The 12,500-nt window shown below is 41.9% G+C and overlaps 1 protein-coding gene across 1 annotated transcript; it reads right to left on the bottom strand.

The window, feature by feature from the left end:
• Nucleotides 1–9,003: 9,003 nt before the first annotated feature.
• On the bottom strand, nt 9,004–10,929 carry LOC121216185 (NADH-ubiquinone oxidoreductase chain 1). The gene is given in 3 exon segments (XM_041091536.1): nt 9,004–10,106; nt 10,109–10,249; nt 10,252–10,929. Coding segments are annotated over 3 exon segments (294 nt in total). The 5' UTR covers nt 10,319–10,929; the 3' UTR covers nt 9,004–10,020.
• Nucleotides 10,930–12,500: the final 1,571 nt, after the last annotated feature.

The following is a 12,500-nucleotide window of genomic DNA, read 5'->3' as shown; positions in this document are numbered from 1 at the left end:
GCCAAGGCGTTGTCATGTTATTCAGAGGAATCAAAACCTTTTCCTTATCCGCGTAAATCTGACACTGCTGGCAGGATCGAACATACTTGATACAGTCATGTTCCATAGTATCCCATTCTTTATGGAGAAGATCATTTGGCCTTTCAGTTGTTCGAGATCTGATTCTATCTGATGGACTGGGGTTAATCATATCCTGACTTTTTTTTCTGGAATATGCCTCCTACGGGTGCGGTTGCCTTCCTTTTCGCGACTTTCAACCTTTGCTCATCTCCATTTATCATGTTCACACTTGGGAATTCAAATACATGTGTATAGGCAGCTTTCCACCGTCTGCTATTTTGGCTTCCACCTTTCTTGACTCTTCTTTTGCTTCGAAACCTACTTCCTAGTAGTAGAAGATGTTATTGATTCTCTTTGAAGGTGGGGGACACTATTCACGGGGATTGGACAGAAGGGGAATCTTTCTAGTCGGGATAAAATCTAATTGCATTGATCCTGAGGTTCAAGCTTATTTAAAGCATTTCTTTTTCCCAGGTATACCTAGCGGGGATGAAATTCCAGTTCTTCGCTGAAATCATGACCTGTTGTGGTTGTTTACATATGGGTTCGTACTTTCATTCTGATCTCTTTCTCCCTTCTACCTTTATGTAGACCACAGGCTCATCAAGAGCCATCTAAAAACTAGAAGTCAGCATTCTATTCTAATTGTAGGCCTTCATGCCTGGGCTGATACCTCCACCATTTAGACTGATGTGAAAAATTTATCCCAGGGTGCTCTGGTCGAGTCATCTTTCACTTCAATGCCTGGAACAGAGACGGATTCAGATGGAGAAGGATTAAATAGTTCATCTTCCCGTAAAAACTCTGAATTAGCTTTAGCTCGAACTGAACCGTGATCTGTTGCTCGAACTCTAATACACTGTATTAGCAAGTAGTACTTTAGTTTTTTGTGCCAGGTGTCGAAGTACGCCATTTCCTACCATCCTAGTTCAGCGTGCATCATCTCTTGTCAAAATGGAAATCCAAGTGGATTCTGCCAGAAGCTAATCCAGTACCTTGTTGAGTGGAGAACATGAATTATACCCATAAAAGGTCCTTCCTACCTTGCCCTCAGGGGGCAAGGGCACACTTTCAGGAAGTAATGTAGTAAACATTCGAATTGAAAATATGAAAAATAGAACTATGCAAAAAAGATCTTTTCTTCGTTTGAGTGTACCTTTTCCTATGACTATTAATCCTGATGAAATCCGTGAAGTTTTTACCTTGTTTTAGAAGCTTTCTTTGGAGTTGAGTGAATATTGTTTTTCTTCCTTATCTTCTTCCATTAGGAATAGAAAGCACGATTAAGCGGTGCAACCATCGAGAATCAGTCAACTCCTTCCTATGCTTGAAGCCAATACGTGAACGCTTAAATGATTTGGTTCACGTCTTTGAGCAATTAATTGAAGTACTTGCCTTTCCTTTCCTTTACTTTCTTTCCTTTGTCTTAGGCGAAGGCCGCACGTGGAATGGTTTCAGTTTATGCTTTTTGATGTCCTATGCTTTATAGAAAGATCCACATCTTTATCGGTCTGTTCAACGCTGTTGATCCTGAAGTTGCTTCTAACAAAGAAGGACAGAGACCACACCGAGAACTCCTTCTTTTCCCCTTGGGTAAGGGGTGGTTGACGATTCCCTACTACGTACTAGTAGTCGTAGAAAAGGGGTGAAAGGTTCTTATATATGGGACTCCTACTTTACCTACTAAATATTTAGCTGGCTAACTAACTCTAATTCATCTTCTGGGCTGGGTTCCCACTTGACCGATTGATCCGATGAGATTCAGGAAGAAAGATGTTCCAATCGTGATGGTTGTTCAACGACAAATTCCTCGTCTATTTGTGAATGATTGTTCATTCGCTATTTTATAACTATTAGATCAACTACTTGGGCTTTTATAATAACCTTTGAACCCTAACCTAAATTGCCCGTTCATTCTGATGAAATCACTTATTTCTTTCCTTAATAAAGGATCTTGTGAGGCTCGCTATCCCGATTTATTCTGAAGTGCAGGCGGGATAAACTAATCAGAGCAAGGAACTCCTTAGAACCTTTCACTCAGTTAGCTCTATGCTATGTCTGTGTCTTTGAGCAAGAAGAGCAGCAAACTGCCTTCCTTCAATTCTTCCGCTGGTCCGAGCTACTTACTTTACGGCTCGTGAACAAACTCTCTCTGATCTGTACTTCTAGAAAGTGACTGTAATGGTCTATAAACCTTAAAATTTGAGTTGTGCCTTGGGCAGCAAAAGCAGGGACAAATACGGATACTGGCAGACAGACTACAACTACTACATACTGCTATTTAGACTGATGGTCTGAAATCTTTCTTCAGAACTCATTTTGGGCGCAGTTCTCACTATTCATTATAAGAGCTTTTCCGCATAGGGGGCTTTCAAACTTACCAGTACTATTTGTTCCCTTACTTTCTCTTCGCTTTGCCGCTAAAAAGACAAAGATTTCAGTCTAAACTAAAGGGGTTGTGGGATATCTGATCCCAACATCAATTCAAAGATGAGAAATTCCTTAATGAGTATGAACCTCTTTCACGAGAAAATAAAATGTTTAGGGAATATTGGTGGGATAACCTGGGCTTCCAGACCTTGTTGAAAGCGGCCATTCTCTTTCCTATCTAAATGCTAAATGAGGAATAGCTATCTAGTTTTGAGCTAAAAATAGCAATCGAATCTCCTAAAGGTTGCGGTGAAGAAAGAAGAGAGCTCCCGCCTATCTAAATCCTTTAGGACCAGAACGTAAATCGACAAGAGGGCTTTCCCTTTGCATTAAGGGAGGGTGAAGCAGGATAAGTCATAAGAATCTACTTTCTTGCAACGACCTCCTGCTATGTGCTATGCTAACGAGGGGTCTTAAGCTTAAGCAAACAAAGTACCAAGAACTTTTGATATTATAAGTTTTTCTATTATATACCAATTTCTCCTTCTGCTTTAGGATTAGCCCAGCTTTTTCGAAACGGACGGAAGGCCTAGCTAGAAGCTATTTAGCACCTTCCCCTCGATGAATACTTGGAAATGTGTCTTGCATCATAAGCTATTTACTGTCACTATTTCTTCCTTAGAGCAAAGCAAGTCCAGTGAATCAAGGAGCAAAGGTTGCTTCGTTTCCATTAGGAAAACTTGAAGTTTGTTCCGCTGTTGGGGGAATAGAATACTGGCTGGGAAGAGAGCATCCCTTCCTTTTCACCTCTCTTTCAACAAAAAAAGGTTGAGGTATATGATATATATTTGGCTTGATTGGCTTTGATCGATTCTTTTCTTTCAAAATGTAATTGGTTGTGCTATACCAAAAGCTTACCACCTTGCTAACTCTTTCAGTCGCTCCTTTATTATATGTACATGAGATTGAATTCCTCCCAAAGACTAAACTGCTACCTCAATACTCAACCGTCAGGCTTTACAGATAGACCTATAGTCGACCCTCTCACTTCCTTCATATTTATTCCTTTTTCCAACTATGCTTGAACTATAATTATAATTGAAAACTCATCGTAGAGAAAGTTATGGATGGAATGATCTCCTCTCTTGTACCCCGCAAAAGCTAAAGAATGGCTTTAGAATCTTCCATTCTGCTGCTCCAAAAATCCTTATTTGCTACGTTACATGTTCTCCATTATTCTTCTATCATAGGCTTGTCAGGCTGATTCTTTCGTTTCAGAATAGAATAATAATATTATTCTCAGAGCAGAGAATATCCCCCCTTTCTTTCGGGCTCATTTGTGTCACCGTAAAGGCTTTTTGAAAGAAAGGGATGCTATTTCTTTAATTGATAGGAATTATAAATAGAGAAGAATGCATACTCAGTTACTATGTTACTATTCTATAATATATAATATCTTTATATAGTAGAGCTATATTCTACTATGGAAAAAGGAAAAAAGATATTTTTATATAGTCCTAGATGATTCAAGTCGCTTTCTACGGTACGATCCGCAAAGACCTTTCTTCTTTTATGTTTTATGGGGACTGCAGCAGTTCTGTTCTCTTATATACGCTATATGTGGCTGCTTCAAGTAACCGCATTTCTAAAGGGAGAATACTTTTTGTCTTTCTTTTTTTTTCTTGCGATGTAGGCAAGGGTGAATGGGAACTGATTGCAAAAGTCCTGGTTTTGATTGATCAGGGGGTCAAGCCGAAGCTTCGAAAGCGTGAAGCCGTGGAGAAAAAGAAATTGTAGGTCTTTTTGACCTTCTTTCTATCGACTTGGCTTAAGGTGGTCAAGATCCGGGCGCATAGCCAACTTGAAATAAGGTTTCTGAACCGTGATGAAATCCATTTCGTTGCTCACTAGAACTGGTTCTATTCGAATTTCGTTCCAGATCGGGGGAAGAATAGCCAGTGGAGTGGGATTGCAGTAGAGGTCTTTTCTTTTCCTGTTCACGAATCCCATTCAGGTTCTCGGTAAGACGAGGGTACGATTTCATCTGTTGGAGGCGTAACTGTAGTAGTTAGCTCTACTCTAAAGGTGGTTCCATTCTCCTGGGATGAAAATAGGTAGCTGTTAGAATAGTAGTAGCGGTGTGACTTTCTTCTTGAAAAGACTGCTTGACTTGCTTTCCTTGGCTAGAAAGGTAGTGAGTGCATTGATGCAGAGAAGTTGGAATATAGTCAGTGTGCCACGAGTGACTCCTTTTGTTGTTGATTGATTTGACTCTGTCTCCTCTCACTCTCAGGAAGGATCAGATACAGATTCTCTCGTCTGGTGGTTTGGGCATAGGGAAAAGGCTTATCCATGGGATTTGAATTTCCTATGCCCACGACAAAGGAAGGGTCCGAAGGAGTTTTCCACTAGTTCAAATAGCCTTATCTCAATTCAAAGGTGACTTGTCTTTTTTTGAGTACTGGAGTAAGAGATATTCCTTATCTGGTCCGTACTCTGGTAGTAGGACTGGCATAGAAGGTCTTCCTGTCATGTAGGAATAGGGCCAGTTAGGTCAGTACCAGTTCTCCCGGTAAGAGCAGATCCTTTTCCATATGCGAGGGTGAAGGAGCGGGCATCGAAGCAGGTGTCAAAGCCTGCATCCATTTCTGGTCTAACCGCTTTTGCAAAAGAATGCTAGTCCTTAGCAGTCAGGTTAAGGAAGAAGAATTTTCCAGAGCTAACAGCAACAGTCTGATTTCATAAGATTACTCATCCTCACCAGAAGCTAATGATTAAATTCTCATTTTTGAATTATGAAAGACCCTTGCTAAAAAGGTTGATTTCACTCCCTGAGACTGATTACCTTCGCCTGAACTACCGCGTAGTGGGTTGAATGCCAGTAGGGAAGATTCTACACCTTGATCAGACTCTTTCCTTCTTGTTCATCACTCCTTGCCCATTCTATCCTCATCCGTCAAACTAGTAAGCTGTTCAGGTACTCTGTTCTTAAATGCTACCACCCTTGACCCCACCTCTCTGCTCAAAATGTGGAACCGACTGATTGACGCTCTGGGAAAGGTGACAACTATCCCTCCTAACCCCGAAATTAGACCAGATGAAGACGTGAGCGAAGGCAAGCTTTAGACTATGCTTCATTCTACCTGTATAAATCATTTTTATAAAGGAAGAATAGGCAGAAGCAGCAAGTGACAGATAAGACTCGATTAGCAGAAAAGACCGAAACAGCTCTAGGAAGGCGGAGCTAAACTTTTCCTACGCATGCTTAAAAATAAGTGTACCCAAGTTCCTGTTTTCATATACCAATCATCTAATCTAGAGTGGATAAGACGGCCAGCATGAGGTTCTCAGTCTCACTCCCTCGAAGATCCCCTCATGTGGGTGCTAAGCCTAGGTCAGGGTTGGGGAAACTCACTTTGGCTGAACCATCTGAATCCGATCCTTCCGCTAAGGCAGCTAAGTCTTTATCATTCTCTGATCTTGGAATGTAGGAGTAATCTTAATCGGAGGCTAGAGCTTCATCTTCCTTTTCCATTCGTCAATGACATTCTTTTGAAGTGAATCCCAGTGACTTAAATAAAGATAGAGAAATGTCACAGTACGGTAAGTCTCTTTATCTCGTAGGAAGGTGAAAGAGAGAGAGACGATCGCAGTGAAGCGACCGGAGGGAGTTAGTCAATCCTACGGCTTCAGGCGAGCAAATGAACTAATGGGTGAACTGCTTGCGGAGAAGACTTGAAGAAGGAAAAGCTTCCTTAGCGAAGCGGGAAGGGAAGTCTCGAGAATATGGCTCCTAAACTAGTCCACTTTTGATTCCCACTTTAGCTGACAGCTATGCGGTGTGGAACAGCCAATTCCCATTTTAATCCACTATTTCCGCGATAGAGAGATGTCTAATTCATTATATTAGGGCAGACATTTGAAATGCATTTTTCTTAAAGCCTAGATCTCTTTCATTAGATTCTATAGTTATAACACTCTGTCAAAGAAGTATGAACTGTAAAGCCCTATCTTCTTAGTGAGTTATCGAAAATAAAGATTTCATGAACATCACCGCATTACTCAAATCACAAACAACTGTACAGTGTGTAAAGTGCCTAACCTTCTACTCAGAAAGTGAGGGACAAGTCACATCGTTACAGTTTACAATTCACTTTCCCTGGAAAAAGGCATTACCCCCGCCCAGAATGAAGCAGTGAACTTGCTTATCTTATGTCAACCCGAGCAAAAAACAACTTGCTTGACACTAATACACAAGAGCCGAGGCAGATGCTAATTGAAAAAGTGCTTATATTGGTGGATTGTATAGTATTACAGACTTGGTTACGCTGTTAGGGTTAGAGAGCAATGCCACACTTAGGGATACCTTACATTTTAATGGGATAGTAGTTCCAGCCGGTAAAAAACCAGGATAAATTAAAACTTTGCAAGGAACATTTCAATAGTTACAATCATCCGGGATGATATCATTCTTCTGCAGCAAAAGGAACAATCTCAGTACCAGTATAAACAGCGGCTACACACCTTATCCTTCAAGGAATGTGTACCAAGACTGACTCCCATGCTTTAGAAAGTAATGAATTATCCTCTAGCGAAGACTTTCTCAAGGGCTATAGTTTATCCATGGATTCTATTTTTTCCATCTAACTCAATAAGAAACCTAAGGATGCTAGATTAGTAATCATCTCCGTGGGAATTTCCATCCAGTCTATAGGCTGTTAGTCACGAAATGAACCAATCTGGATTAAGTCGACCTATGCTTTCAATACTTACCCTGACCCAGCCACTTAACTCTAGCTAAGGCCGATCCTTCGTCATATGCTTACTCAAAAGCTACTTTTTGGAGGGAGTCCCTTTTGGGATAGGCAGGATATCTTGGTTGGGGAAAACTGGTAAAATAGTAAGACTCCCCCATCAATCAGTGGTTATTGCTTCATTCTCATTGAATCATCGCTACTAACTAGAAGAAGTTCCTGGGCTAAGGCTAAGAGAAGCTCTCCTGTCAAGCCTTGGATTCGACTTTGGGCAATGCCATTTTGAAAGAAAGGGAACCAGTTGGGTTGGGAGAACCTAGATATGTCGATTTAGAAAAGCCCATGCATGTTCTAACTGTAGGTACACTTTTTGCCAAGGAGGGAGAACCAACCCTCTTTCTAAGTCGAGTGACTGGGCATAAAGACTACTTACACTTATATAGAATGAAAGTTTAATTCCATCCTAAGAAAATCTTTTAGCAATCCTTTCCAGGCCTACTCTTCTGACCCTAAGATCGTTTAAACTCAGAATTTCACTATCTATAGAGGCCGTATGGATATAGACAGAGTCCTCAAGAAAGATTGATGAAAAGAGGTGCTAGCATTTCTCTTCTCTAAGTCCAACTAAAAGGAGCAAGCACCTTAGACTAATGCGGGGAATCCGACCGGCGATGACCTTTACCAATTGAAAAAAAAATACCATAAATTCTATAGCTTTCAGCGGGCTTTTGACTAAACAAAGCCTGTCAGCTGTAGAGTTAGTTTTCCCTTATCATCCTTGGTATTCCTCCTCTCTATGAGATGTGGGATCGACCCCACGAGCCCTTCCTATTTCTACATCCTTTTCTTTTGGATGATAAGGCACGCCTATCCATGTTTTATCTAGCCTCTACTATCAACCACCGGAATGGTTATTTTTCCTGCCCCCGCTTTCCTCTCCTGTGGGAAGAGCTCGTTCGCCAAGTCTGAACTCCCACTTTATCGTCGATGACGGGTCTCTTCGATGCTAGCAACCGCATTTGACCCTTTTCCGCGCTTCTTTCAATTTCCTTAATTCTAGCTGAAGGAGAGACTTTACCTTTACTTAGAGAGGGGCAGCGGTACCACGCCCTTCCGTGCTCATAGGTTGACTCCCCTATGCATCCCGACTAAGGTCTCACAAACATGCACTTCCCTTATGCATCCAGCCGCTTCACTAATGTGAATAGGTTATACAGAAGGGTGGTTTGGTTATATACTCTTACTCTTATGTGCATTCTTTCTTCGAACCTTTTGGTATGTATTGCCCCCTAACTATAGATCAGATCCACTTCCGTACTGCTGCTGAGTCGTCAGACTTATCCACCAAGGAGATTCGTAGAATTTCTGTGGATTGCGTTGGGGAAATCTACCAAAGCTAGGCAGATGATAGACTCCTTTCCCGTGCTAAGATAAAGCAAGAAACAAAAGAAAATGATTGTTTTGAAATCAGCACCACCTTTTGGGTATGCAAATACTAAGAGTCCTCTCACTACCAACCAGCAGACATCATCTGGCTGGGTCTTGCCGGTATCAACAACGAGAAAAAACAACCAAATGGAAACAGCAACTAACTATGGCTCTTGGCCCAGACAACGCCCTAGGCTACGGGGGATCGGAGCAATAGGGAATGCCTAGACGACATTTTTATTCCTGGGCTGTAGTAAGTAGATCGGGAGGTCGTTCCTCCCCCTGTCCCCAAAGATGGGTAATATGTTCTCAAAAAATGTTGTTCCAATCTGACCTAGCTGGCGAGCGATCCCAGTTCGTGGCAGAGAACAAGACAGCAAGCGAGCGTACCTTTGTTCGCTTCTTCTCCACCAAGCACGAAAGTTTAAGGATAACTGTAGGTCGGTGGCAACCTAAGGAAACTCTGATTCGATCCACCCCCCGGCTAGGAGGCATTTACCTCATCCCGATCACAAGGAGAGGTTCACCATGATGGGGGTACTTTTCTATTTTTTCCTTTTCAGAAAGAATGAAATGCATAGGGGACCATCCTTTTGTTGCAGCATGCTCTTCAGATTTACGGATTCGCAGGGGGCCTCAGGCCCTACTTAGTTGACTGACAATGACAAAGGCTTTCGAAACTAAGCTAAGTAGGGCCTTTTTGAATTGAATCTTAAGTAGTCTATCACTGGTGCGAAGTGGTTTTGCCCCTTTTCAGTAGGGGAGCGAAAGGTTAGACCTTAAAAAGTCAGCGAACAGCGGTTCTTCTATGTAGGTATGGCGTTCCCCCTTGACTTTCCTAACGTCGAGCTAAGTGACTTCGTAACCTTTGCGTAGTGTAGTAGAATGAAGGCTACGCACCGATGCTCTCTTATCTATTAGCCTAAGCTCTTCACTAACTCACTCGCCTACTAGACTATACCCTACTATACAAGACATTAGTAGGCTAGGCTAACACAACCTCTTACTTCTACTAATGTCTTGTATAGTAGCGCCTTTTCCTTTTTGAATAACCCATTCTCATTATCTTTCATAAGTCAAGTAGGCGAACCCATAGGTCCTTAGTAGCGTTGACAAAGAAGAACAGCCGGTTAAAAGACAACGAATCTTTTTCTTTATATTATATATAGGCCAACTTGACAAGCTCTTGATCTGAGGTGCGAAGAGAAACATTTCTTTTTATGACTTCTACTTATCGATCCCGACCCGGAAAGTGACTGACCAGGGCCCTATTGATGAATGAAAGAAAAGTTTTGAGCCCTAGCCCTGTAAGCCCACACCTGTGTAGAGTAGATCGTTCAACACCTGCGGCACAAACCCATTTTTGACCTATTGGTCCTAGTATCATAGGCGACCGAACGGCCGCCCCCTAATTACTAGACCGACCTGCTATAATAATTCCATAAACACCTAGCGAAGATATGGCAAACAAATAAAGTAGCCCTATGTTCGAACTGACAATACCATACCATAATCAAAAGGTACAACGGCCCAAGCGACCAGACTTAACATAAATGTAGCCACTGGAGCCATTCTAAAAAGGGAGAAATTAGCACTACTTGGTGAAATAGGTTCTTTTAGAATCAATTTCAAACCTCTGCTAGAGGTTGTAACAATCCGAACGATCCCACTACATCAGGACCCTTTCGACGTTGTACAAAAGCCATTACTTTACGTTCAGCTAGCACTAAAAAGGCTACTCCTAGTAAAAGTGGTAGAATTATTCCAAGTATTTCAGCTGGAACAGCTATGTACGTTTTCGATTTTCTATTTACTCATGATCTGGCCTGGTCGACCCAATCATGATATTGAAGGATGGGACCTTTTCTCGAAAAACAAAACTCCAAATCTCGAGAAGAGTTGAAGATGGTGCAACATCGAATCCTGTTATCTTACTTCGAATGGAATCTTAGCCCGCCTCATTTGCTTTTTTTATTGCATAAGGGCATAAGCAAAGTCAAGGGATTTTCTTCTAACTAGTGGCTGAGAGTAAGCAAGCTACCTTCATTCAGTAGCTTTGTGGTTGAGTCAATAACATGCTTGGGTCGGAATCTTTGCTCTTCTCTTTTGCATTTTCGTTGCCTACCTTCTTCTTCGTGTTCGTCCGTATCGCAAAGCGGGTCGACACCAGCTATAATGGTTGAAAATAGGGGGGCCAACCAAGACCCCCTAATAAAGCTTTGTTTGATAAAGCAAACGATTCGTTCGACAACTTCGGACCAGATTAACCCCTTTAAATTAGCTGATCTTACAAAAAAAATCGGGCGGGCTGGTTGGGAAGGGGTTTTTGGGGAGAAAAGAATCGCTGAGAGATAGATTTACTATTTAGTCAGGACAAATGAGTGGCTGTGCAGTATGCTCCGGAGGAGATTGACCCTTCCCCGAGTCAGTCTAGTCAGAAAGGGAGGGCCCACTGTCTAGACTACATTTCAGGAGTTTGAACACCATCCCATTTCAACCAAAAATACAACCCTGTCAAAGGTATCTAACCTTCCTTCCTTATGAGTGGAAATCCAATCCCGTTTTGTTTTTTTTTGCATAAAAACTGGCCAGCCGATAAGGTAATATATATTATATATATATATTTTTTTTTTAAACCCGTTCTTCCGACCATTTTTGAAAAGTGCATAGTTTTCTACTCCAAAATGACCTCCCCAGTCGGGGAACGCATGAGATATTTACCTAAACCAAGTAGGTAGGTCCTTGAGCGGATCCCACGTTAGCCCCAAGACATTGGTCTATAACTAGAAAAGTAAATGCTTGAGCTTGAGTGATAAGGGCCTCCTCCCCCTGCTTGCTGGTATTTTGCCTGTATGGTGTTTACCAGGTGGGACCCTCGATCCGGAAGGTATGCCACTTCAGCTACTATCTATACATGTCTGCTCCCCTTGAAAGCTCCTGGTGCTGCGACTATCACCGGTAAGTTGCGTTGGATCAACATCAGGATGAAAATCAATGCAAAAGCAACTAAGTCAACGCCTATTTGCTCTGGATCTACTGGCCCGGACGCTTTTTTCTATTCCATCGCAAACAACCGAATATACTACTGCAGGATCTTCCGTACTTTGTTATTATTGCTCTCACCTGTCACTACGCCACCTCAGCAGCTGGGACTCCCCAACCTTTTCTATTATCTTTAGAAGTAGGGCGAGTGTCTAAAGACCGGGTTATCTCTTGATTAGGTTATTCACTGGGCTTAACAGCCATCGAGTCTTCTAGAGTTGATCGATCCGTTTCAAGAGGATTCATCCAAGACTCTAGATTTCGTTAATTCTAAAGATGAGCCCATTCCATAAGGAAGATGAGAGGAAGGCAGGCTTTTTAGGGCCTTCTTAGTATCAGGAGTTTTTTATTCTTCTTCAACTTTTTTAACTTTTTCACCTATTTCATAGCCTCTCTTCTGATAGCATCATAGGGGTCGATTGGTCGTCTGAGGTCGAAATCCCTTTCTCTTTGAGCTTTGTAGCATTTATTTTTCTTCGGATAAATAAAATTTAGCATCTGCGTAATACGCTTTTGCTTCGCAAAAGGATTTGCATCTCTTTCACCCTCTTCTGCTCACCACTTTGGTTTACTTGAAACATTGGTGATAAGTAGAAAGGACGACACAATTATCATGCATCCAAGGCCGCCCAGTAAAACATTGTTTTATGTTTCCGCATCAATGACATACAAGGGGTATGGTATCCCCCATTCCTCGATCTTTAATTCAAGTCGTACAATGCCCGGAGACCTCTGCCTACTTTGGTTAAATCCTTGGATAAGTAGATTGCTTGGGCCCAATCGATGAATACAATCCGAGACGTTTTAGCATTCTCAAAGTAGGAGATTAACAGCGATCCCCCATCT

The sequence above is a fragment of the Gossypium hirsutum genome, chromosome D04, assembly GCF_007990345.1.
Source record: "Gossypium hirsutum isolate 1008001.06 chromosome D04, Gossypium_hirsutum_v2.1, whole genome shotgun sequence".
Classification (NCBI taxonomy): Eukaryota; Viridiplantae; Streptophyta; class Magnoliopsida; order Malvales; family Malvaceae; genus Gossypium; species Gossypium hirsutum.
The sequence above is the reverse complement of the archived record's forward strand: the minus strand, read 5'-3'. Positions and strand labels throughout refer to the sequence as shown.